The 27,545-nt window shown below is 36.2% G+C and overlaps 1 protein-coding gene across 2 annotated transcripts in view; it reads left to right on the top strand.

Annotated features, from left to right (window-relative positions):
- Positions 1-27,545, top strand: part of LOC132368638 (cytochrome P450 20A1) — a 61,307-nt gene that overhangs the window by 17,343 nt on the left and 16,419 nt on the right. Inside the window, exons 5-10 of one of the 2 annotated variants that reach the window (XM_059927360.1) lie at positions 12,560-12,661; positions 15,313-15,391; positions 18,866-18,981; positions 19,818-19,872; positions 22,601-22,721; positions 27,246-27,357. In XM_059927360.1, the coding sequence (XP_059783343.1) occupies positions 12,560-12,661; positions 15,313-15,391; positions 18,866-18,981; positions 19,818-19,872; positions 22,601-22,721; positions 27,246-27,357 (585 nt within the window). Of the gene's footprint in view, positions 1-12,493; positions 12,662-15,312; positions 15,392-18,865; positions 18,982-19,817; positions 19,873-22,600; positions 22,722-27,245; positions 27,358-27,545 lie in introns of both variants that reach the window. The other variant, XM_059927359.1, reaches the window with a different exon arrangement.

A 27,545-nucleotide genomic window follows, 5' to 3' on the forward strand; every position in this document is an offset into this window, starting at 1 on the left:
GATGTATGTACAAAGATGGCTGTTGAAGCATTGTTTATTGTAGCAGAAATTGGAAAATACTTAAACATCCAGTAGTAGAGGATTATTTGAATGGTCGTAAATCCGTACAATGGATTAGAATGAAAACATTAAGGTGGCAAAGACATTTATTTACTGACATGGGGAGATGGTTTGCTAGAGCTAGCACAAACTTGGTGGCTTAAACACAGAAATTTATTGTCTCACAGTTCTGGAGGCTGTTGCCCAAGATCAAGGTGCCGGCAGAGTTGGTTCATTCTGAGGGCTGTGAGGGAAATCTGTTTTATGCCTCTTTCCTAGCTGCTAGTAGTTTGCTGGTAATCTCTGGTGTTCCTTGGCTTGTAGATTTATTACCCCAATCTCTGCCTTCATGTTTATAATGAGGTTTCCCTGTGTGTGTATATGTTTGTGTGTGTGTTTCAGTGTCCAATTTTCCCCTTTTTATAAGGACACAGTGGTATTGGATTAAGGCCCACCCTAATGTGCACATCTTAAACTGATTATCTGCAAAGAACCTATTCCCAAATGAGGTCACATTCACAGGCACTGGGGGTTAGAACTTCAAGATCTTTTTGGGGGCACAATTCAACCCATAACAGATGGTAAGTGGAAAAACCAGTATACAGAACAGTTTGTAGAGTATTATTACATTGTCCAAAGTATACCTTTATGCACACATGTATGTACACATATACGTGGATACACATACCTATAGAAAAACATGAAAAGCTATATAAAAAATATTACCAGTAATTATTGCTACTGGGTTGAATTTAGGGTGATTTAAATTAATTTCTATATTTTCATCTATATTATTTTTAAGTTATTTATTGTTTTCTACATATTAATTTTCTTTTACACTAACCTGTATTACTGTACAAGTCAAAAACAATGAACCACTCAACTATCAGTGATAGTCTGAATAGTCACTGAATTTTCATTAGGAGCAAAGCTTAATAATTCATTGACTAATTAAAACCAAAATTCAATAATTTATTTAATTTTCTCTAAGAACAAAGCCTTTTATTCATGGACTTTTTTAGGACTATGTATTTGGTTTCTTTTATTCTTCTGGAAGCTGCTAATATGCAGGAGTTGATTTGGGGAGAATTATGTTCCCTGCTGTTGTTTTTGTACTGTTCAGTATTTTTAATCAGATTTTTTTTTCTTTTTTAAAACCCCAAAACTGTAAAAGGCCAAATTTTATAAAGAGAAAGCGCTAATAATGTTCAATGACTTTACATATACAGTTATGACACATTATTAGTAAGACAGAATTGAATATTTAAAGAGGTATGTAGTAACTTTTGAGAGAGTTCTTACTCTCTGTCAGAAACATAACTTATTTTTTGAAGTAGAGGCAGGACAGTCATTTTAAATAAAGGGTTGGTAAACTCACTAAACATTTATTGAGCACCTGCGATTTACCAGACACTGTGCTAGGTACTAGGATTACCAATGTAAAAAGCTGCCCTCCAGAAGGTTTAGGTCTAATGGTTATCAGGTACTGGGTCTTTAACCAAATATTAGAGTGATGCTAATCAAAAGCATTCCTTTTGTTAAATGTTGGGACAAGTCTCAAACTCTGAGTTTCTGACAGCAAATTGCTTATCACTTTGTATTTCTCTCACTCCTAAATCTACTCTTGGCCTACATCCTGACCCTTAATCTTAGAACACCTTCTGTTTTTGAAGTTCTTTGATCTGGTTTTAGTTTCCTTCTTACCCAACATGAACATAGTTGGTTACTCTAAAGATATATTTTTTACCTTCTTCCACATAGAGAGGCATAGTGGTTGAGAGCTTGGACGCGTCATCGAGCTGCCTGGGTTGGAATAGGAATTCTGTGATTTTTGTTGTGTGGCCCTGGGCATGTTACTTATTTTCTGTGACACATTTCCTCATTTGTAAAATGGAGACAATAACAGTTACTTGTCACATAGTATTAACGATTAAATGAACTGACACATTAGTAGGTGCTTCCAAATAGTTTTTCACAGTGGTTTTACCATTTACAGTCCCACACAGCATATGAGAATTCTGCTTTTTCTGCATCCTCACCATTCCTTGGTATTGGTATATGTATAAGGGTATTTTGTTTTGAATTTTTGAATTTTATTTTATTTATTTTTTTATACAGCAGGTTCTTATTAGTCATCAATTTTATACACATAAGTGTATACATGTAAATCCCAATCGCCCAATTCATCACACCACCATCCCCACCCCCGGGCAGCTTTCCCCCCTTGGTGTCCATATGTTTGTTCTCTACATCTGTGTCGTAACTTCTGCCCTGCAAACCAGTTCATCTGTACCATTTTTCTAGGTTCCACATACATGCGTTAATATACGATATTTGTTTTTCTCTTTCTGACTTACTTCCTTCTGTATGACACTCTCTAGATCCATCCACGTCTCAACAAATGACCGAGTTTCATTCCTTTTTATGGCTGAGTAATATTCCATTGTATATATGTACCACATCTTCTTTATCCATTCTTCTGTCGATGGGCATTTAGGTTCCTTCTATGACCTGGCTATTGTAAATAGTGCTGCAGTGAACATTGGGTTGCATGTGTCTTTTTGAATTATGGTTTTCTCACGGTATATGACCAGTAGTGGGATTGCTGGATCATATGGTAATTCTATTTTTAGTTTTTTAAGGAACCTCCATACTGTTCTCCATAGTGGCTGTATCAATTTACATTCCCACCAACAGTACAAGAGGGTTCCCTTTTCTCCACACCCTCTCCAGCATTTGTTGCTTGTAGATTTTCTGATGATGCCCATTCTAACTGGTGTGAGGTGATACCTCATTGTAGTTTTGATTTGCATTTCTCTAATAATTAGTGATGTTGAGCAGCTTTTCATGTGCTTCTGGCCATCTGTATGTCTTCTTTGGAGAAATGTCTATTTAGGTCTTCTGCCCATTTTTGGATTGGGTTGTTTCTTTCTTTAATATTGAGCTGCATGAGCTGTTTATATATTTTGGAGATTAATCCTTTGTCCGTTGATTCATTTGCAAATATTTTCTCCCATTCTGAGGGTTGTCTTTTTGTCTTGTTTATGGTTTCCTTTGCTGTGCAAAAGCTTTTAAGTTTCATTAGTTCCCATTTGTTTATTTTTGTTTTTATTTCCATTTCTCTAGGAGGTGGATCAAAAAAGATCTTGCTGTGATTTATGTCAAAGAGTGTTCTTCCTATGTTTTCCTCTAAGAGTTTTATAGTGTCCGGTCTTACATTTAGGTCTCGAATCCATTTTGAGTTTATTTTTGTGTATGGTGTTAGGGAGTGTTCTAATTTCATTCTTTTACATGTAGCTGTCCAGTTTTCCCAGCACCACTTATTGAAGAGACTGTCTTTTCTCCATTGTATATCCTTGCCTCCTTTGTCATAGATTAGTTGACCATAGGTGCGTGGGTTTATCTCTGGGCTTTCTATCTTGTTCCATTGATCTATGTTTCTGTTTTTGTGCCAGTACCATGTTGTCTTGATTACTGTAGCTTTGTAGTATAGTATGAAGTCAGGGAGTCTGATTCCTCCAGCTCTTATTTTTTTCCCTCAAGACTGCTTTCGCTATTCGGGGTCTTTAGCGTCTCCATACAAATTTTAAGATTTTTTGTTCTAGTTCCGTTAAAAATGCCATTGGTAATTTGATAGGGATTGCATTGAATCTGTAGATTGCTTTGGGTAGTATAGTCATTTTCACAATATTGATTCTTCCAACCAAGAATATGGTGTATCTCTCCATCTGTTGGTATCATCTTTAATTTCTTTCATCAGTGTCTTATAGTTTTCTGCATACAGGTCTTTTGTCTCTTTAGGTAGGTTTATTCCTAGGTATTTTATTCTTTTTGTTGCAGTGGTAAATGGGATTGTTTCCTTAATTTCTCTTTCATATTTTACATCATTAATGTATAGGAATGCAAGAGATTTCTGTGCATTAATTTTGTATCCTGCAACTTTACCAAATTCATTGATTAGCTCTAGTATTTTTTTGGTGGCATTTTTAGGATTCTCTATGTATAGTATCATGTCATCTGCAGTGACAGTTTTACTTCTTCTTTGCCAATTTGGATTCCTTTTATTTCTTTTTCTTCTCTGATTGCCGTGGTTAGGACTTCCAAAACTATGTTGAATAATAGTGGTGAGAGTGGACATCCTTGTCTTGTTCCTGATCTTAGAGGAAATGCTTTCGGTTTTTCACCATTGAGAATGATGTTTGCTGTGGGTTTGTTGTATATGGCCTTTATTATGTTGAGGTAGTTTCCCTCTATGCCCACTTTCTGGAGAGTTTTTTTCATAAATGGGTGTTGAATTTTGTTGAGAGCTTTTTCTGCATCTATTGAGATGATCATATGGTTTTTCTTCTTCAATTTGTTAATATGGTGTATTACATTGATTGATTTGTTTATAGTGAAGATTCCTTGCATCCCTGGGATAAATTCCACTTAATCATGGTGTCTGATCCTTTTAATATGTTGTTGGATTCTGTTTGCTAGTATTTTGTTGAGGATTTTTTTTTTAATTAATTAGTTAATTTATTTATGGCTGTGTTGGGTCTTCGTTTCTGTGCTAGGGCTTTCTCCAGTTGTGGCAAGCGAGGGCCACTCTTCATCGCAGTGCGCGGGCCTCTCACTATCGCGGCCTCTCTTGTTGCGGAGCACAGGCTCCAGACGCGCAGGCTCAGTAATTGTGGCTCACGGGCCCAGTCGCTCCGTGGCACGTGGGATCCTCCCAGACCAGGGCTCGAACCCGCGTCCCCTGCATTGGCAGGCAGACTCTCAACCACTGCACCACCAGGGAAGCCCTTGTTGAGGATTTTTGCATCTATATTCATCAGTGATATAGGTCTGTAATTTTCTTTTTTTGTAGTATCTTTGTCTGGTTTTGGTATCAGGGTGATGGTGGCCTCATAGAATGAGTTTGGGAGTGTTCCTTCCTCCGCAATTTTTTGGAAGAGTTTGAGAAGGATGGGTGTCAGCTCTTCTCTAAATGTTTGATAGAATTCACCTGTGAAGCCATGTGGTCCTGGACTTCTGTTTGTTGGAAGATTTTTAATCACAGTTTCAATTTCATTACTTGTGATTGGTCTGTTCATATTTTCTGTTTCTTCCTGTTCAGTGTTGGAAGGTTATACCTTTCTAAGAATTTGTCCATTTCTTCCAGGTTGTCCATTTTATTGGCATAGAGTTGCTTGTAGTAGTCTCTTAGGGTGCTTTGTATTTCTGCGGTGTCTGTTGTAACTTCTCCTTTTTCATTTCTAATTTTATTGGTTTGAGTTCTCTCCCTCTTTTCCTTGATGAGTCTGGCTAATGGTTTATCAATTTTGTTTATCTTCTCAAAGAACCAGCTTTTAGTTTTATTGATCTTTGCTGTTGTTTTCTTTGTTTCTATTTCGCTTATTTCTGCTCTGATCTTTATGATTTCTTTCCTTCTGCTAACTTTGGGTTTTTTTTGTTCTTCTTTCTCTAGTTCCTTCAGGTGTAAGGTTAGATTGTTTATTTGAGATTTTTCTTGTTTCTTGAGGTAGGCTTGTATAGGTATAAACTTCCCTCTTAGAACTGCTTTTGCTGCATCCCATAGGTATTGGATCGTCGTGTTTTCATTGTCATTTATCTCTAGGTATTTTTTGATTTCCTCTTTGATTTCTTCAGTGATCTCTTGGTTATTTAGTAACATATTGTTTAGCCTCCACGTGTTTGTGTTTTTTACATTTTATTCCCTGTAATTCATTTCTAATCTCACAGCATTGTGGTCAGAAAAGATGCTTGATATGATTTCAATTTTCCTAAGTTTACTGCGGTTTGATTTGTGACCCAAGATATGATCAATCCTGGAGAATGTTCCATGTGCACTTGAGAAGAAAGTGTAATCTGCTGTTTTTGGATGGATTATCCTATAAATATCAATTAAATCTATCTGGTCTATTGTGTCATTTAAAGCTTGTGTTTCCTCATAAATTTTCTGTCTGGATGATCTGTCCATTGGTGTAAGTGAGGTGTTAAAGTTCCCCACTATTATTGTGTCACTGTCAATTTCCTCTTTTATAGCTGTTAGCGGTTGCCTTATGTATTGAGGTGCTCCTATGTTGGGTGTATATATATTTATAATTGTTATATCTTCTTCTTGGATTAATCCCTTGATCATTATGTAGTGTCCTTCCTTGTCTCTTGTAACATTCTTTATTTTAAAGTCTATTTTATCTGATATGAGTATAGCTACTCCAGCTTTCTTTTGATTTCCATTTGCATGGAATATCTTTTTCCATCCCCTCACTTTCAGTCTGTATGTGTCCCTAGGTCTGAAGTGGGTCTCTTGTAGACAGCATATATATGGGTCTTGTTTTTGTATCCATTATGCAAGCCTGTGTCTTTTGGTTGGAGCATTTAATCTATTCACATTTAAGGTAATTATCGATATGTATGTTCCTGTTACCATTTTCTTAATTGTTTTGGGTTTATTTTTGTAGGTCCTTTCTTCTCTTGTGTTTCCCACTTAGAGAAGTTCCTTTAGCATTTGTTATAGAGCTGGTTTGGTGGTGCTGAATTCTTTTAGCTTTTGCTTGTCTGTAAAGCTTTTGATTTCTCCATCGGATCTGAATGAGATCCTTGCCGGGTAGAGTAATCTTGGTTGTAGTTTCTTCCCTTTCATCACTTTAAGTATATCATGCCACTCCCTTCTGGCTTGTAGAGTTTGTGCTGAGAAATCAGCTGTTAACCTTTTGGGAGTTCCTTTCTATGTTATTTGTCATTTTTCCCTTGCTGCTTTCAATAATTTTTCTTGCCTTTAATTTTTGCCAGTTTCATTACTATGTGTCTCAGCATGTTTCTCCTTGGGTTTATCCTATATGGGACTCTCTGCACTTCCTGGACTTGGGTGGCTATTTCCTTTCCCATGTTAGGGAAGTTTTCGACTATAATCTCTTCAAATATTTTCTCTGGTCCTTTCTCTCTCTCTTCTCCTTCTGGGACCCCTATAATGCGAATGTTGTTGCCTTTAAGGTTGTCCCAGAGGTCTCTTAGGCTGTCTTCATTTCTTTTCATTGTTTTTCTTTTTTCTGTTGTGCAGCAGTGAATTCCACCATTCTGTCTTCCAGGTCACTTATCCGTTCTTCTGCCTCAGTTATTCTGCTATTCATTCCTTCTAATGTAGTTTTCATTTCAGTTATTGTATTGTTCATCTCTGTTTGTTCTTTAAGTCTTCTAGGTCTTTGTTAAACATTTCTTGCATCTTCTCGATCTTTGCCTCCATTCTTTTTCCGAGGTCCTGGATCATCTTCACTATCATTATTCTGAATTCTTTGTCTGGAAGGTTGCCTATCTCCACTTCATTTAGTTGTTTTTCTGGGGTTTTATCTTGTTCCTTCATCTGGTACGTAGCCCTCTGCCTTTTCCTCTTGTCTATCATTCTGTGAATGTGGTTTTTGATCCACAGGCTGCAGGATTGTAGTTCTTCTTGCTTCTGCTGTCAGCCCTCTGGTGGATGAGGCTATCTAAGAGGTTTGTGCAAGTTCCCTGAAGGGAGGAACTTGTCATTGTGATTTTGATTTGCATTTTCCTGATGGTGAATAAAACGAAGCAACTTCATTTGTTTATTGACCAGTTAGATAGTCACTCTGGTGTAGTGCTATTTCAAGTCTTTTGCCCAGTTTTCTTTTGGGTTTTCTCTGTTTGTACTGATTTTTAAGAGGTTTTTAAAAATTCTGAATTTAAGAACTTTATTGGATGTATGTGTGTGTGCATATATATTATATATGTGTATATCTCAAATATCTTCTACTGTGGCTTGATTTTATATGATCTTAAGCTTGTCTTTTGATGAACAGGTACTAATTTTAGTGTAGTCTAACTTATTTTTTTTTGCCTTTATATTTACTGCATTTTAAATCTTATGTGAGAAATCTTTATTTAACTTAATGTCATGAATATATTCATCTAAGTTTTGTTCTGAGAGTTTTACTGTTTACCTGTCGAACTTAGATCTATAATCTATTTAGTATTTATTATTGTGTAAAGAATGAGGAAGGGGGTTAACATTCATTTTTTCCCATATGGTTATCCAGTTGACCCAGCATAACTTATTGAAAGATCATCCTTTTTCCATTGTACTGTAATGTTACCTTTGTCAAAACTAAGTACCTGTGTAGGTCACTTGATGTATGTAAAGTTACCTTTACATGTTGTCGGCTGGGGAAAAATGCACAACCTAAAAGTTGTGAGTTATATTTTATTCAGGGACCTTACTGAGAAAAATAGCCTGGGAAACAGCCTCTCACATGGCTCTGAGGAGCTGTTCTGAAGAGGTAAGGGAGGAGCCAGGATATATTCGTATATATTCTGAGAAAAAAAACTGTGTAGTCAAACATCAGAAGACTACTGCTAATCTCAAAAACCAGATATCTCAAATTAGTGATTTTATTGCTTTTCTATGTATGAGAAGATGTAAGAGTCTGGGCTCATTGAAATTATTCCTTAGATATACATCTTAAATATCTAGGGCCAGTATCCTGTTTTTCTCCATTCTGAATCCCCTCAGGGTGCACCATGTGGGGAGGAGGGGCGGCAGTGGCTGATGGCTTGATGGCGGCAACATTTGTTGTTTACTGGAATGGTAGGCAACATTCTTTGTCCACAGTATTATGGAATTTTCCAATCCATGAATATGGAAGAATACCCTCCCACTTTTTGGTCTTTAGTTTTTCTCAATAATTTTTTCTCTTTTAAGTGTAGAGATCTTATACATCTTTTATTAAATTTACTCCTAGATATTTAGTGGTTTTTTAAAAATGCTATCATAAATGGTACCATTTTAAAATTTCATTGTTTGTTTGTTACTTATATATACAGTTGATTTCTGCATATTGACCTTGTAGTCATTAACCTTGCCAGATTCCCTTATTAACTCTAATGGTTTATCATGATATCTGAGATTAGTGACAGTTTTATTCTTTTCCAATCCTAATACCTTTCATTTCTTTTCATGCTTTATTGCCAATTATTCTGTCATACATATATATTTTTTAATATTTATTTATTTATTTTTGGCTGCGTCAGGTCTTAGTTGCAGCACGTGGGATCTTCTGTTGTGGTGCGCGGGCTTCTCTCTAGTTGTGGCACACCAGCTCTCTAGTTTTGGTGCACGGGTTCCAGAATGCGTGGGCTCTGTAGTTGTGACATGCAGGCTTAGTTGCACCACGGCATGTGAGATCTTAGTTCCCTGACCAGGGATTGAACCCGTATCCCCTGCATTGGAAGGTGAATTCTCAACCACTGGACCACTAGGGAAGTACCTCTGTTATATTTTTAATGTCATTAGCCTTATTAGTACCTTCTCTCTCTTCTTCTTGATTAGTGTTTCTTAAAGTCTCTATCAGTGTGGGTCCAATCAGGAGAGATGAAGCACACAATTATTTAAATAGGGAAAGTTTAATATAAAGAATTATTAACTACAGCAGGGGATTTGGAGTAATGAGAGATTAGCTAGTCAGAAGTAAAGATAACTCTAAAGAATACAGGAATAGCTGGTAAAAGGAGCAGTCACCAACTCTGGGGCTGAGACAGAGCACCCAAGGAAGATCCCATGCTCCCAGGACTGAGATCCAGACTCTGCTGGAGGGGGCACAGCTGTGGATGGCAATCTTGAAATCAGATTCTTCACCTTCCTTAGAGTTTGTTCTTGCTATCTGTTGTGGATTATTGTTGTTCGCTTGTTTAGTCTTTTCTAAACTGTTTTTGTAAAGTCTGTATTCTTTGTCATGTGTGGCCACTAAAGCATCTGTTCTGTTAGCTTCATGGTCAGCTGGTGTTCTGACAGATTTTACCTTAAACACTTGAAGCTGACAAAAGAAAAATTTAAAAACTCTCCCAGTGTTTGCAGATTGGCTTTTTGTTGGAGTCCTCCTTTAACACTTACCCAGGCTTTTTACAGCTCTGCTTTAGTTCTCACTTCCTGCTTGTATGGAGCCAGAAGACCCCAGATGTGAAAGCCTAGTCTTCTCAGACCTTTTCTGAGCATGTATCCTGGTCTTGGGCATGTGCATGACTTTCTTAATTCCCTGGTATATGCAGACGCTTTTAAAAGCTCTCATTCCCACATTTATCTCTTCTCCCAACCCCTTTCTTCCCTGGCTTCTTGGTCTTTTTATTGCTTGTCCCAGCTGTTGCAGCCAATACGTGCACCTTTAAATGTTTTCAGCAGAAGCCACCTAGGAACCTGTCCTAGCTCTGGAAATGCCCAGAGTTGGGCCAAACAAGGGCAGCCTTTGCACCAGTCCTTGATGGGAGTTGGCAGACAGGTTGAGACCCACAGCCACAATTTTTTGACAAAAATGTCTGTATCGCTTCCTAGCAGTTTGCACCAGGAGTATGGGCTGCTGTTCTCTTAGCTGCTGCCTTTCTGGGATATGGGAATTATAGGCAGGCTGTTTAAAATGCCACAGTGCTTTCTTACCACAAAGGAACGGCTTCTTTCTTCATCAAGGCTTCCCCTGGTTGTTGTAAGTCTTTGACTGTATTCCAGAGTTTTTCAGAAGTTGATTTTGACAGTTTTTGCCAGCTCATTACTTGCTTTTGGGGAGGGTTAGAGTCTTGGGATTCCCTGTCCTCCATTTTCAGTGACCATTTTGATGACCAGTGGTGATGGTGCTTTTAATAGAGCTCTGTTTTCTGCAGTGTTGCTGACTTTCGGCTACTGTTGAGCTGGGGAGAGAAGGAAAATGAAATAACAAGTTAAAACACTGAAGACCCCACTTCTTACCGAGGTTCAGTTGTTCCTGTTGAATAGACACTTCTCAGTGGATACTGGGTTTTGGTTAATTGCCAAAGTGCTGAAATGGTTGATGTTAGTTGTTTAGTTGTTTTGCACGTATTTTCACTGTTTTAGAGGGAGAGTGAGATCACCAAAGTCCTCACTCCACCATTGTGGAAGTCAGTCTGTCTTCTGGAACATTTTGAAAGAGAATTGTAATGGGAAATATTATATAGATATGATAAATTTTCAAAATTATGTTAGTGGCATATGTGTAGATAAGTGAAGTCCTTTACACTGTGACAAAACTTTCATGTAGTTGATATAGGAAAGTAACTCAAATTTGAGTTCCTAACATGAAAGGGGCTTTATATATTTTATTTCACAAAACCCTCACTGTGTTGTGTGCTGTAAGTACAATTATCCCTATCACAGCAACCGTGAAAAGTGGGAGATGTCATGCTTGTTTAACTGTTGAGACACCTGAACCTTGTAAAAGTCAAGCAAATTGCTCAAAGTCACATTACTTCTAAGTGACAGAGCCAGAAGTAAACCCAAGGTTTTTCTGATTCCAAAGCTTTTCTTTTTTTTTAAAGTATTTGTTTATTTATTTATTTATGGCTGTGTTGGGTCTTCGTTTCTGTGCGAGGGCTTTCTCTAGTTGTGGCAAGCGGGGGCCACTCTTCATCGCGGTGCGCAGGCCTCTCACTATTGCGGCCTCTCTTGTTGCGGAGCACAGGCTCCAGACGCGCAGGCTCAGTAACTGTGGCTCACGGGCCCAGCTGCTCCGCGGCACATGGGATCTTCCCAGACCAGGACTCGAACCCGTGTCCCCTGCATTGGCAGGCAGATTCTCAACCACTGCGCCACCAGGGAAGCCCTCCAAAGCTTTTGATCTTTTTATTACACATTGTTTTATTTATTTATTTATTTATTTATTGGCTGAGTTGGGTCTTCGTTGCTGCATGTGGGCTTTCTCTAGTTGCGGCAAGTGGGGGCTACTCTTTGTTGCAGTGCGCAGGCTTCTCATTGTGGTGGCTTCTCTTGTTGTGGAGCATGGTCTCTAGGTGCGCAGGCTTCAGTAGTTGTGGAGCGTGGGCTCAGTAGTTGTGGCACATGGGCTTAGTTGCACTGCAGCATGTGGGATCTTCCCGGACCAGGGCTTGAACCCGTGTCCCCTGCATTGGCAGGTGGATTCTTAATCACTGTGCCACCAGGGAAGTCCCTACACATTGTTTTTTATTCCACAAGTGATTTGATAAATATTCATTGGATGAAGGAATGACAAAGGGACTCTGAGAGGTTTCTGTCACTGAAGCATGTCTAGGACTTTGACATATTCATTTATTTATTGATTGTTTACTATATCACAGCTAGTCTGTGGGGAACCTTTACCATTTTTAATTAGATACTAAGACTTTAATATCTTAATTTCCTTTAGGTTTAAGGTTTTCCCAGCCTTTGAACATTTAACTTATATTTTCTGTTTTCATTGTTGTGTTTGTTTTGTTTTCCAAATCAGCCCTTTGACAGAATCTGAACCTAAACTATTAGGGATGTAATTATTGGTGGAGCCAGTGTTAGCCTGACAGGTCAGTAAACACCTGAATGTTTGCTTTGATTAAGGAGTTGAACTGTATCCTCTGTGAAATGAGTCTACTTGATGGATTTTTCTAAGATTTAGTAGGAGGAAATAGTAAATCATTGTGGTTTTCTGTTTTCTTTCAGCTTTCAGAAGAATTATTGGATAAATGGCTCTCTTACCCAGAGTCCCAACATGTCCCTCTCTCCCAGCATATGCTTGGCTTTGCGATGAAGTCTGTTACGCAGATGGTAATGGGTAGTACATTTGAAGATGAACAAGAAGTCATTCGCTTCCAGAAGAATCATGGCACAGTAAGTCTAGGGCCAAATTCAAAATTACTCTTTCATCAAATTGGATAGTTGAATAATGTAGACTTTGCCTCTTAAGAAGAAGGTTTAAGATTCTATAGTACAGAATTTCCTTGTTTGGGGCTAAAAACAACAATGCAAGAAGGTTAATTGTTGCCTTTTTTAAAAATTTAAGAATTACTTTTTTAAGCAGTTACTTTTTTTAAATTTATGTGTATTATTTATTTATTTTTGGCTGCACTGGGTCTTCATTGCGGTGCGCGGGCTTCTCCTTGTGGTGGCTCCTCTTGTTCTCTTGTTGAGCACGGGCTTTAGGCACGTGGGCTTCAGTAGTTGTGGTGCACAGGCTTAGTTGCTCTGTGGCATGTGGGATCTTCCTGGACCAGGGATCGAACCCATGTCCCCTGCATTGGCAGGCGGATTCTCGACCACTGCACCACCAGGGAGTCCCTAAGCAGTTACTTTCTGAAATTTAAAAAAATGAATGACTAAAAAAATTTTCTTTTAATGTGTAGCAAGTATGTCGGGAGTTCCCTGGTGGCCTAGCGGTTAGGATTTCGGGCTTTCACTGCCGTGGCCCAGGTTTAATCCCTGGTTGGGGAACTGAGATCCTGCAAGCCATGTGGCGTGGCAAAAAATCCAAAACCAAGTATGTTATAAAATAATACTAATTTCTAGAATAAAGAGAAAAACCGTACTTAATAGAGACTACGTCCTATATAGAAAGAAATTAAAGTTGATGGAGCATTAAAATACTAACGAAATGAATATGATTTGAAGAAAGGCTAATCCAGTTGAAAACAGGTTTACTGTTTGCCTTTTCTGAACTCACATATGGACTTTATTATTCTCTATTTTAATCAGTCTCAGTATTATATTACTTTATTTGTTTCAAATCATACTTAAGTCATTTACTTCACTGCATTTTGGATCTCTGAGAAATCCCTTATTTTCTTCAAATCTATAAAAACAGGTTAAATAATCAATATAATGTGTGTAAAACAAAATCACTAGGAACTGTGGCTTAACACTCTGTCACTGTTTAATATTATCCTTTTTCCCTTTAAAATGGTTTTATTACTTGTGTTTCATGATTGAAAAATATAAATTTCTTAGAAAACGTTCACATGTTCAGGAGCATAAAAATAAAAGTGGAAAAATCACTCTAATTCCCCTTCCTAGAGTAAACTACTCAGGTTACCCAGCTAAAACAAATCGGCTAAGGAATTCCTAAAATGTTTTCATATTTTAACGAAGAATCAATTTTTGACTCAGTTGTTGATATCTGATTTTTTTCATGTTGATGAGACAGCAATTTTAAAAAGGGACCTCCACTATTATTTCCAGAATTTTATTCCAAGCAGCTGATACCTATTCCTATTCTGGGTATTTTTATGCTGGCATTTTCTTTACCTTTCTTTCCTTAGAATTTCAAAGTAGAAATAATAATTTCAAACCTATAGAAAAGTTGCAGCTAGTACTAGGAACTCCCATAATATCCTTCACCCAGGTTCACCAGTTGTTTACATTTTGCCCCATTTACTTTTGTCATTCATTCTCTGTCTATCTATCCATCCATCCATCCATCCATCCATCCATCCATCCATCCATTCCTCCTCTCCTTACCCAAACCATTTGAGAGTAAAGTAGACATTTTGCTTCTTTCCCCCTAAATACTTCAGTCTGTATATCCTAAAAACAAGGATATTCTCTCATATAGCAACAACATAGTTGTCAAACTTGGGAAATTTAGCATTCATACCATACTTTTATCCAGAGCCCATATTCAGATTTCTTTACTTTTAGTGGTCAAACCTCTTTAATGTGAAACAGTTTCTCAGCTTTTCTTTGTTTCTTGACCTTGACATTTTTTTTTTAAGTACACGATAATTATTTTGTAGACTGTTCCTCATTTGGGTTTGACTAGATTCAAATTACATATTTTTGGGTGTGACTAGATTCAACTTATATATTTTTTGGCAACAATCTGGTATTTTCTTAACATTACTGGAAGTTGTCAAAGGAATGTTTTCAGACCATAAACATGACTTAAAATCCTGCCTTAAATGATCTTTAATGTCTGAAACACCCCGGGGCTGCTGTTGTCCAGCCGTGCCACCAGGAGCACTAACCAGGTTGTGAATGCAGAGGCAGTGACAGCTGCACCATGACTGTTGCTTGGCTGACAGCACTTGGGAGATGTCGTCAGTCATAAGATGCATACCGGTTTCACAGGTGTTAACATGTGAAAAATGTTCACCTCATACCCAATTGCATACTGTTTCTGAACTGCCCTCCAAAAACATTGTCCCAGTTGTTTTCCCACCAACATTAGCGTGCTCTTTCCTTGTGCTTTTTTTTTTTTTTTAAAGGAACCATTTTGAGATATGTCAGAGCACACGGTTCTTTTTTTTTTTTAATTTTATTTATTTATGGCTGTGTTGGGTCTTCGTTTCTGTGTGAGGGCTTTCTCTAGTTGTGGCAAGCAGGGGCCACTCTTCATCGCGGTGCGCGGGCCTCTCACTATTGCGGCCTCTCTTGCTGCGGAGCACAGGCTCCAGATGCGCAGGCTCAGTAATTGTGGCTCACGGGCCCAGTTATTATTATTTGGAAAATTTACATATTAGATAATAGATATGTTTTCCTATTTTCAGGTTTGGTCGGAGATTGGAAAAGGCTTTCTAGATGGATCACTTGATAAAAGTACAACTCGGAAAAAACAATATGAAGATGGTAAGTTTTACCACTATTAATTTTTAGTAAGGACTAAGGGAAATGTGCCCTAATTTTAATAGGGCTATGTCTGATTCATGAACTTATAGGTCATGTATATTTTCTTCCTTTATGTTTTTTTCCTACATTTCCTATTATGAAAGTTTTTCTTAAAAGAGAGGAAAAAGCAGTGAATTAGTAAATGAACTCTAGCACTCACTGCAGAATGAGGGTGCTGGAGAGCTGGTATAGCCTACAGGATTAATGGAAAGTGTCAGGGTACAATCCTGGGAAAGTAATTTAGAAATACATGTTAAGAGTCATAAATAATGAGTGAAATTATCTAAAATAAGGAAATATTCATGAATTTTTTTTGTAGTGCTATTTCTACAAGTAGAAAACCAAAAAAAACTAAATATCCAACAATATAGGAATTTCTAAGGAAATAATATCAACATGATAAATCTGTAAGAAATGTAGCAACATAAAAAAATTCTTGGCCGTTATAACATTGAGTAAAGATATTTTCAAAACTATTTAACGTTGGTTACAACTTTATAAAATCTACACAGAAAAATAGCAATTTTAGTTTAAGATGGCCCCCCAACGTGTGCTCCCCCTTTTTTCTTTTGTATTATATTTTCTGTCAGTAATTTAATGATTGTAATCCTTTAATACCTTTATTCTGAGCTGCTGCAATTTCTGTTTTGGAAGTAAGCAGGGTAAATTAAAATGCATAGGCTGCATTGGAATAATGGATTATTTTTCATGGATAATAGTATTGCTTCCCAAGATTCTCTTCCTTTATTCTTTCAACAAATATTTATTGAGGCCTCTATGTGCTAGGCACTATTCTATGTATGTATAGGAGACAAAAAATCCCTGTCCTCGTGAGGCTTACCATTCTGGTGATTCCTTCAGTGTCCAGCGTAAGTCTAGAAAAGCCAATTTAATGGACACGTTTTCTGCTATCTGCTAGTCTACCATTTTGACTATCTTGATGGATGCATTTGGATTAATTACCCCTAATAAAAAATGTATTTTACAAATATTGGTTTTAATTAATATAAAAAGAAAATTAATAATTTATATTCTTTGATTCTAAATAAAAGTAGATTGTCTAGTATGATACGCTCCTTGAACTGTAACATGGGCATAGATCAAATTTGAGCTTTTATTGAAAATGATTATGTTTTGGTATTTATATGAGTGGGAACTCATGGCTGGGTCACTTCTTCTTCTGTTTAAGTGAGTAATTCTCAACTTGGTCTGTACATTAGAATCACTTTGGGAACTTAGGACAAAACAAAAAATATTGAAGATCAGGCCCCACCCTAAATCAGTTTATTCAGAATATGGGATAGAGGTGCTTTTGATGTCAGATTTTTTTTTTTTTTTTTAATAAAAGCTCTCCAGATTATCCTCATGTACTTGTAGGATTGAGAATGTACAGCAGTAGTTCCCAAACTTTGCTACACGTTGCATCTTTTAAACTGTTTTGAAGCTTGGCTTTCGCTCCTAAACATTCAGATTTAATTGGTATGAGGTGTGGTTTATATTTTATGATTTTTTTAAAAAAAGCTTCCTAGGTGATTGTAATGTAAGCAAAGTTTGGGAACCATTGCAGTACAGTGTTAACAGTTTCTCATTTTAATCACTAACATGTTATTAGACTCCTTCAATTCTGTAAATAATGAAGATCTAGAATATCCTGGTATATTTTTCGTCCTGGGGAGATGTCAGTGAACAAAACAAACAAAAATTCCTCTCCTTGTGGCACCGCATTCTAGTGGGAAGAGGCAGATGAGAATCTGAATAAGTAAACTGAATAGTGTGTTAAAAGATGAAAGTTGCTATGGAGAAAATTAAATCAGGAAGGGGGATAGGAAGTGCTAGGGGTGAGGGGTGGGGAGGTTATTAGGAAAGGCCTCACCAAGATTAGGTGACTTGAGCAAACACTTGCAAGAGATAAGGAAACCAGTCCATGCAGATCACGTGTACATCCACAACAAGTAGTTGCAAAATCCTTGAGGTAGGATTCTTCCTGATATATTTGAGGTACATCAGGGAGCTGTATGCCTGGAGTGAAATGAGTCAGAAGAAAAATAGAAGGAAATGAGACCAGAAAGATTGGGGGGATGGAACAGATTTTGTCTGGCTTAGGTATGACTAGGTTGCTACTATGAGATAGGAAGAAGCCACTGGAAGATTTTGAGCAGAATTATGAATCTGAGTTATATTTTTAAAGGATCACTCTGGCTGCTGTCATAAAGGGGCTCAGAGCAGAAGCAGGGAGACTAATTAGGGGGCTACTGCAATGGATCAGGCAAGAAAAATAATGTGGCTTGGACTAGGTGGTGGGTAGCAGAAAATATAAAATTTTTTAAAAAAGAGTAAGAGAGATTAATTCTGTATTTTGAAGATTAGAGCCACCAACATTGACTGCCAGATTAGATATGGGGTATAAGAGAGAGGGAGACACCAGAGTTTTAGGCCTGAGTAATTGGAAAATGAAATTAATAGGAAATAAGATGGGGCAGACTGTAGAAAGATCCAGTTTTGAGGCGAAAGATCACGACTTCAGTTTTGGATATGTTTATGTTTAGTATGCTTCAGATGTCAAAGTGGATATGTTGAGTTGATTGTCAGATATATGAAACTGAAGTTCAGGGGAAAGAGATCCTAAATGGAAATATAAATTTGGAAGTGTTCAGTACATAGATTGTATTTAAAGCTTTGAGAATGGTGATCACCAAGGTAATGAATATAAATAGAAAAAGAGGAGAGGCCCAAGAAAAGAGATCCCTGACCTTGGGCATTCCATCATTAAGAAATTTGAGAGGTGAGAAGGAATGGACAAAGGATACTGAGAATGAGCTGGCAGTAAAGTGGGAGGAAAGTGTGGAGTCCAGGAGAGTGTGGAATCCTAGGAGCCAAATGAAAAAGTGCTTCCTACAGAGTAAGTGACCAGCATCAGATGCTATGATAGGTCAAGTAAGATGGGGCCTGAGAAATCTGTGGATAGTTTTCTTGATAGTTGGATTAATCTTCCAAGTGTCAGAAATTTACCTTTCTGATTATTTCACATCTGTTTCAGTCTGTAAATGAGTGATGCCTGATTCGGGAGGACAATGGAGTTAAGAGGACAGAATTTAGAAGGAAGGTGAATAATACCAGGGGAGGGATATATGTGTAAAAGGCCTCTAAGGGGCTAGCATTGTTCTATTTCTCGACCTGGGTGTTTGCTTTACAGTTGTTCGTTAAATTGTGCTTGTATGTTTTATGCACTTTTTGGTGTATGTGTTAAATTTAGCAAAAAGAAGAAAAGTAAGTAGCTGAGTTTAAACATAAATTAGCTCTTAAAGCATTATTGGTTACTACTTTTAACTTTGAAAGTTTTATTCTGCACATAGGAATATTGTAGAGATACAGAACAATGTTCAATCCTCACAAATGCTTATATCCTAAAATCTTTTTTTGTTTTTCTTCTCTAAGCCCTTATGCAACTGGAATCTATTTTAAAGAAAATCATAAAAGAACGAAAAGGAAGGAACTTCAGTGAACATATTTTCATTGACTCCTTAGTACAGGGGGACCTTAATGACCAACAGGTGATGTAATTGTTAAATGTTTATCAAACAAAAGATAATCAGACATGTATAGAGTGTGCTTTTTATCCACTTTAACCCAGACGCCCTCCTAGAATTCAGTGGCTTTTTTCTTTTTTATTGTACATCATCCATAAATAGTATTTAGTATTTAGTCTCCTGTTATTTAGTTCTTTGAAGCAGCTATATAGTATTCAATATTTGAGTAAGCAAATATCGACCCAAAGTTCTCTGACTGTAAAAGAGGAGGACTTGCATAAGCCTGTATTGACTAAGCTGCTCTGCCTACATGACCAGGTGTGGCAGCTTGGCTTGTTCCCAGCGTGTGTCTGTCACCCCAGCACACCACTGGGATATTGTGTGTTTGTGGTGTTGTCAGGCAGAGGACAGGAGTGGAGCTGTTACTGCCACACCTACCTGTTCAGTGTGGGACCCTTCTGCCCTGCTCTATGCATGCAAGTCCTCGTAGACAAAAGCGGCTTTCTGGGTGTGTGTGGGTGCAGGAATTATATCAGGCTCCAAGACAGTGGCAGGCTCTTCACTGTTCCTGAGTCTTCGTTGCTGCTCTAGGCCAAGCTAGAATGATAGCACTGAGCCAGTTTGTTTGATGTATCATGAGCCAGTAATATTACTGGGTAAGTGTTCACTGTATCAAAAATGCAGTGCAGTGTTTCGGTTGGTTTTTTCATTATATAGATTTTCTTTAAGTGAAAACCTCGTAAAGAAATAACATGTTTTCCCTTTCCTTAACTCCCATTTTGTACTCTAGGTGATTTTACTAGGGCCTAATATAGGCCACCTTACATTTCACACTTTCTAAACTTAGTTTTGTTTCCTAGATCCTAGAAGACAGTATGATATTTTCTCTGGCCAGTTGCATAATAACTGCAAAATGTAAGTATAAATTGATTTGTTTTTGAGATAGGTTATAAAATATACAAGAATAAAGCTATTCTAAAATAAAGGAAACACTGTTTGCAAGACCTCTTTATAACTTCCCTTCGTTCTTCTTTTTCTATTCTTGTTTGAAAGGCTTGATTCACACAGGCACCTTTTTTTTTTTTTTTTTTTTAAACCCCAGATGCTCTGTGCCACCTCTGAACATTGCCATAAATTTCTTGACACAGTTTATGGATTGTGAATTCTAGTTAGTTCCTTTAAAATGAACTGCTGTTGACACCTTTCCAGCCAGAACTGTGAGCTTTTCAATTTCCTGCTGTGGCTTTTCACTTTGACTTCAATCTAGTCTGCTATTATTAAGATCTACCAACAGAGGATATAGTCCACAGAAATCATGATTTAAAAAGAACTCTTCTCTTGGTGGAATTGAAGGTGATTATTATTTAAAATTCTAAAATGGGTGATATATTTCTAGTTTCCTTACTGGTTTTTAGTTTATCAGACTACCATTTGTTCATACAGTATTTGTAAAAATTTGTATATCCATAAAAATCCATAAAAATATACTGACATAAAATGCTAAAGGAGGTATTAAAACATCAGTTTAAAATCTAAAGAATTTATGTTAACTTGAAGGATTTCATTCACAACTCTTTCTGTTTAAGAAAATTTTAAAAAGGATGAGTATAAATGTAAATTTCCTGTATTTCTTCTTTGTAAAATTTTTGATATCTAGACATGTCCAGATATTATAGATTAAATGGAATTTAGGTAAGCATGTGTCAAAAATAATGTATCAAACCTTTTAAATACTTGTTTAAAAATTTATTACATTAAAATATATCTTTGCTGAAGACATTCAAAAAATCTGAATCAATTGTACTCTGGATACCATAAAAAGTGATCATTTCCAAGGTTGATTTAATATTTTAATCTTTTTTGAAGTTTTTAGGGGGAATTTTCAGAGTATTGCTGTTTCTTTGCATGTGGGTTGGTTATTTTTTAAGGCACCTCTGAAATTTTGAGAGTTAAGATCGGCAGGAAGCCTTAATTAAAGTCCCTCCTCTGCGACTTAGCAAGTCTTAGCCTAGAGCAAGATACTGAACTCTGCATTTCTTCCCTTTTCTAAAATAAGGGTGACCTCCAAGGTATCTTTCAACTATAAAATGGTGTCTTGATTCAATATTATAATTAAAGAACATTAAGTGGCTTAAAGTCCCATTTTAAAGCTATCCCCCTGTCATACTCTTTAATAGAGTTGTACAAAAGAACCAATGTTTGAGGTTATTAAGCTTATACAGTTAAATTAATTTTAAGTGATAATCTAGTCAATCAGTGTATATGAGTGCCTACTGTATGCAAATCCTTGTGCTAAATCTTTCAATATTGTATATTACTACATATTGTTGTAAAATTGCATACATGTACATATTGTACACTGTCCACGTAAGTTTTCATATCATTTGTGAAATAGAAATTCTGCAGTTCACTCAAAAGCCATAATAGAGAAACATATGTTGGAAAAAGTTAAGGTCCGCTACTCCTATGCCTTTTATGAACTCTGGATGTGAGTAAATTATCAAAATAATTGAGCATGAGGTAGCTGTTGATTTTATTGATAATAATATTTAGTGCAGAAAGTGAATTATATATTTTCCAGGCATTGGAATTGGATAATAAGTGACTTAGGCAAACATTTAAAAAAATTAACTTTGAGATAAATTTAAGCCAGCCCTTTAGCTCAGGAAAGAGATAATTAATAAGCAGAAGTAGGAATTATTAAATGCATTTTAAGAAGTACTTGACATAGAAAAAGTAGAGCTGTACATAGAGTCATATCAAGCATAATCTAGGGAAAGAGATGTTATGTGTCTGGATGGTTCCATTTGAACAGTTGTAATCCCAGTGGATTCCTAAAGGGAATATAACTACTCTGTTTCCTCTGTTTTATGTTCATCATGTAATTAATTTTCTTACCTTTTGATTTCCCCAGTGATTATAATCCATAGCCATTTTAAGCAAAAGTAAGCCATAAGCTAGTGATCTTCCAATGTTGGTGTTCATCAAAATAATTGTGGTATGTGTTAGAAATATAGATCCCTGGACCACACCCTAAACCTACTGAGTCAGGATCTGTGGATGGTGGGGTTGTGCCATCAGCCACCTCCCAGAAGAGTTTTGAGAACCACTGTCCTAAGCAATAATCAGTCTCAGTTCTTGAATCAGTGTATCTACCTTTACAAGTAAAAATTTAGAGTAATGATTTGTAAGTAAATCTCCTGCTACTTTGATTTGTATGAATCATTTAATTAAGGCTCCTGAGGAAATTGATAAATCAATTTTTTGATTTTACAAGGTCGATTGAACCAAACAGTTCATCACAGTTATCAACGTTTAACACTTCCCCAGATGTGAAGTTTATTTATTATCATTACTATTTTACCTAAGGTAAAATGTATTAAGTGCCTTTGATTACTTGCCAGTTTTAAGAAAGAAATCTAGATTTCACTATCTCTTTTTGGGAATATTCTGTAAATAGTCATGTTCTGTTCAGTGAAGTACAAATCTTGTGAACAATCTTGTTTTATCTTTTGGTAGCATTTATGTATCTTCTGCATCAGAAAAAAAGGAAAATACCAAAAAATAAAAAATTTGTTTCTTATTCTGCACCCAAACTGTGAATTAGCTGCTTTCATTGTTATTAATATAAATTTTCGCTTAGTGTGCACCTGGGCAGTCTGTTTTTTAACCACCTATGAAGAAGTTCAGAAAAAACTATATGAAGAGATAGACCAAGTTTTTGGGAAGGGACCTGTAACTCCAGAGAAAATTGAGGAGCTCAGGTAAGAACACAATAAAAGGAAAGAGGAGATCATTAAAGGGTAAATTTGAATTGGTTTATCTAATTTAAAGCTAATGCTAATATCTAGGAAAGCTATATATTTTTACAGGACTTAAAGTATTTACATACAGATTTTAATGGATAACTTAACTTGCTTTTTAAAATCTTAAGGTAGTTTTGGGAAACCTTTACATGAGCCTGTATAAAATAGTATCAGTGATATCTAATAAGTGGAACATCCACACCTTGTTGGTACAAATGCAGAATGGTACAGTTCTGTTAGAAAACAGTGTGGCAGGATCTTATGAAGTTAAACATACCATATGACCCAACAGTTCTCCTAGGCATTTACCTGAGAGAAATGAAAACATATGTCCACACAGAGACCTGTATGCAAACATTTATAATAATACTATTTATAATAGCAAAAGCTGGAAGTAGTCCAAATATTCATCAACTGGTGAATAGATAAATTGTGTTATATCCATGCAAGGAAATGTTACCAAGTAATGAAAAGTAACACAATATCAGTACACACAACAACATGGCTAAATCTCTTTATGCTAAGTAAAAATAAATCAAACACAAAAACTGCCTACAATACGTTTCATTTAGGTGGAATTCTAGAAAAAGCAAAACTATTGTGATAGAAAGTAGATTCAGTGGTTGTCTGGGGCCAGAAATGGGGAGGGGATCAATTACAAAGGAGCATGAGGAAAGTTTTTTAGGATGAGGGAAATGCTCTATATCTTTCTTGTGGTTGTGTTCACACAATTATATACAATTACTAAAATTCATCAAACTGTACAGGTAAAATAGATACTTTTTTTATATGTAAGTGATACCTTAATTAAAAAGATTTTAAAAAATAGCAGCTGTGACTTCTTAGGGGGCTGGAAGTCTGAGACTGGGTAGCAAGCAACCTTACCTTGGATCATCTTTCAACTATAGAAAAGAAGATAGGGGGATACAGCCATTGGAAAGAACTCGAAGCTATGGGTTTCACAGGGAGACTTTTGTTACCAATTCTTTAAAATGTAGGAAGCTTTATTTATTACAATTTTAAAAGTAATACATACTTGTTTTTTTTAATTAAGTTATTTATTTTTTATTTTTTAACATCTTTATTGGAGTATAATTGCTTTACAATGGTGTGTTAGTTTCTGCTTTATAACAAAGTGAATCAGCTATACATATACATATATCCCCATATCTCTTCCCTCTTACATCTCCCTCCCTCCCACATACTTGTTTTTTGAAGTTTTTATGATACAGAAGTGTATGAAGTGGAAGGTGAATGTCCTTTGTAAAACAGATAATAATTGTTAACTATCTGTATTGTTTTTCTAGACTTTTTCTATGCATATATATGTATGTATTTAATGCAAAAAAATTAAAACCATTTAAAAATACAAAACATGTAACTTCTGTAAATTCCATTTTTTCTCTAAATGTGCTGTGGACAGCGTTTCTATACATAGTAACTCCACATCCAATCAGTGACTAAGTTCTGTTGATTTTACTTTCGAAACAACATTTAGTTGGAAGTTTAGTTTTCTTTCCATTGTCCCCACTGCCTAGAGCACCATCAACTTGTCTGGGATATTTCAACAGCCTTGGATTTGCTTCCCTCCTATGCATTCTCCAGATTGCTGTTGGAGCCTGTGACTGTATGCTGTAATCGCTTCAGCTACTTTAAAAATACACATAACCTGTGACCAATTCCAAACCAACAATCTCTGGGCATCAGAAATTTTCAGAAGCTTCTCAGGTGATTCTAATCTGTAGCCAAAGTTGAGAATCACTGTGGTAGTCATCTTTCTATATCTGGGGAGTCATATCTGATCAGACTCCCTGACGTAACATCCTTCAGTGACTTCTGGTTGCCCTAACTCACCAGCTTAGCTTATAAGGCATTTCAGGAGCTAGGCCTTGCATTCCTCTCCCACCTTATCTCATTACTTGTGTCTCTTCATACCCTTGGATTCAGCTGTGCTGAAATTCTTTTGTTTCTTCAAATGTAAAGCACTCTTTTTTATCTTCTGGCTTTTGTCGAGATTTTCTCTTCCTGTCTCCTCTAGCTAACTCCAGTTTTTTCTGCAGGTCTCAGCCTAAGTGTTTATTTCTCTGCAAAGTCCTTTCTCTAGTTAGGTGCTCTTGCCATGTGTTCCCTAACACCCTGAACTTCCTTTATCATAACAGTTACTGTGCCCTTTTTTTTTTTTTTTTTTACTTCTTTTACTTATCTTTATGGCCACAGAGGAAATAGAGGTTAAAGAGAGGCTGGAGAGAACTATTATAAAATTCCAATTAATATCATCAGATAATTTGCGAGCTATTGCATTCACTGAAACCAGAACAGATGTCAATAAAAAGAACAATCAGAGAAATTTCTGGAATGGAGTAGCTCCACTAGTAATTTCAAAGCCTTCCTGACTGTAGCACCCTAAATAAGAAGCCGTGTTTCTAGGAATACACTCAACTGGTTGTGCAGAACAGCCATGGTAAACTAAGCTGAGGAGATCTGACATTGACTTCTTTGCCATCCATCTTTTTAATCAACTCTATTGAAGTATAATTTACATATGATAAACTACATTTATTTTATACTGTGCCTTTTTTTTTTTTTGTATTTACGTTTTTAATATACTGTGCCTTTTTAATTGTTCATTCTTTTTTTTTTTTTTTTTTTTTTTTTAATTAATTTATTTATTTATTTATGGCTGTGTTGGGTCTTCGTTTCTGTGCGAGGGCTTTCTCTAGTTGCGGCGAGCGGGGGCCACTCTTCATCGCGGTGCGCGGGCCTCTCACTATCGCGGCCTCTCTTGTTGTGGAGCACAGGCTCCAGACGCGCAGGCTCAGTAATTGTGGCTCACGGGCCTAGTTGCTCTGCGGCATGTGGGATCTTCCCAGACCAGGGCTCGAACCCGTGTCCCCTGCATTGGCAGGCAGATTCTCAACCACTGCACCACCAGGGAAGCCCTAATTGTTCATTCTTGATGTCCCTTCCTCCGTCCCTTCCCCTGCCAAGCAGACTTTGAAATTCTTTGAGGGTATCTGTCTTGTTCACTGTTGTAGCTCAATATCTAATGCAGTGCTCCTAATGTAGTAGGTACCCAAAAAATATTTGTTCAAAGAGGAAAGGATGTTTCCTCTTGTTTTTGTTGCTTTTAGAAATTACAAAAATCAGCATTCCTATGCTTAAATCTTTGCTGATATTTCTGATTATTTCTATTAATAAGGTTCAACTGGCATTTACTATGGATCCAACTCGTTATTTTTAATGGATGCATAGTATTGCATTGTGTGAGATTATTATTTAAGAGAATATGCAATAGTGTAGTGTTTACGATTAGGGGCTATGGAGTAACAGACTTGGGTTTGAATCCTACCAATACCACTTACCTGCTGTGCACTCTTAAACAATTGCCTCATTTTTAAAATCTGTAAAATTAAAAAATAATAGCATCCATGAGTTTCTTATAAGGATTAAATGAGATACTGCATAGAAAGTATTTAACAGAACTGTCTCATAGCAAGATTTCAATACATTTTAGCTTTTATTCTCATTGGGAGGCACACTTCATATTTTCATATATATTGCCAAGTTATCCTTCAGAAAGGTTGTACCAATTTATACTTCCACCAACTGAATATGAATGTCCTTTTCCTTATTTTTTTTTAAAGATTTGATGAAAGTTCATAATAATGCAATTGACAAGGAAATTTAGTTATTTCTGAGATATACATTTTAAAGTAATAACTAGAATTATGACTTATAACATTATACCAGAACCTTTTCCTTATTTTTTGTTAGTGTTTGTCTGTGACAGTACTCTTGTTCATCTTTGCTAGTCTGGCAGGTAAAAAAAATTTGCTTTGATTGGCAATCTTTCCATTGTTAATGAGGTTGAGTATCATTTCTTAGGTTTCCAGGCCATTAGCATTTTTTCTTTTTTTTTGTAGATTGCTTTTTTATATTTTCTGTCCATATTTCTATTGGGGTGTTTGATCATTTTAATTATGAATTTTTAAAGAGCTTTGATGCATTAAGGATATATTTACTGTAAATATTTTTCCTACTTAGCTTTTAATTTTACTTATGATGATTGCAAGTATGAAAAAAAACCTTCCATAGTCATATCATTCAATATGTGTGTTTTTCTTTATGGTATCCTTCATTGTTTCAGTATTTTTATAATTTTTAAGTAGAAACGTCTTTTATTAAAATTTTTATTAAATCCTTTATTAAAAATAAAAGACGTTTCTACTCAAAAATTTTAAAAATATTGTTTCAAGTTTTCTTCTGGTACTTTTAAAGTTGTTTTTATTTGTTTAAATCCTTACTCACCTGGACTTTATATACCTCTAATATATAATGTATTTTAAGCAAATAAGAATTATGATATGACTATTTCAAGTTAGGAAGGTTATGAAAATTGTTGAATGACACTTTAAAATGTATATACATTTCAAACTGCCTCTCCCAAAATAAAGATCTTCAAAAAAAATTTTTTTTAAACAGGTATTGTCGGCAAGTGCTTTGTGAAACTGTTCGGACTGCCAGACTGACCCCAGTTTCTGCCCGGCTTCAAGATATTGAAGGAAAGATTGACAAATTTATCATTCCTAGGGAGGTAGGAAACATTTGGTGTACTTAACCCATTCAGTTATTCTTTTCAACTCTGTTAGTGTGTGTTTTTAAATTTTATTGTTTAAAGTGTCCAATATTATAAAGGTCCAAAGTTACCTATTGTTAAATCAAAGACAAATGTTTTAAATGACAAAATAATAGGTGCTTATTTTAAAGTTCAAACAATATAAA

Source organism: Balaenoptera ricei, chromosome 7, assembly GCF_028023285.1.
Source record: "Balaenoptera ricei isolate mBalRic1 chromosome 7, mBalRic1.hap2, whole genome shotgun sequence".
Classification (NCBI taxonomy): Eukaryota; Metazoa; Chordata; class Mammalia; order Artiodactyla; family Balaenopteridae; genus Balaenoptera; species Balaenoptera ricei.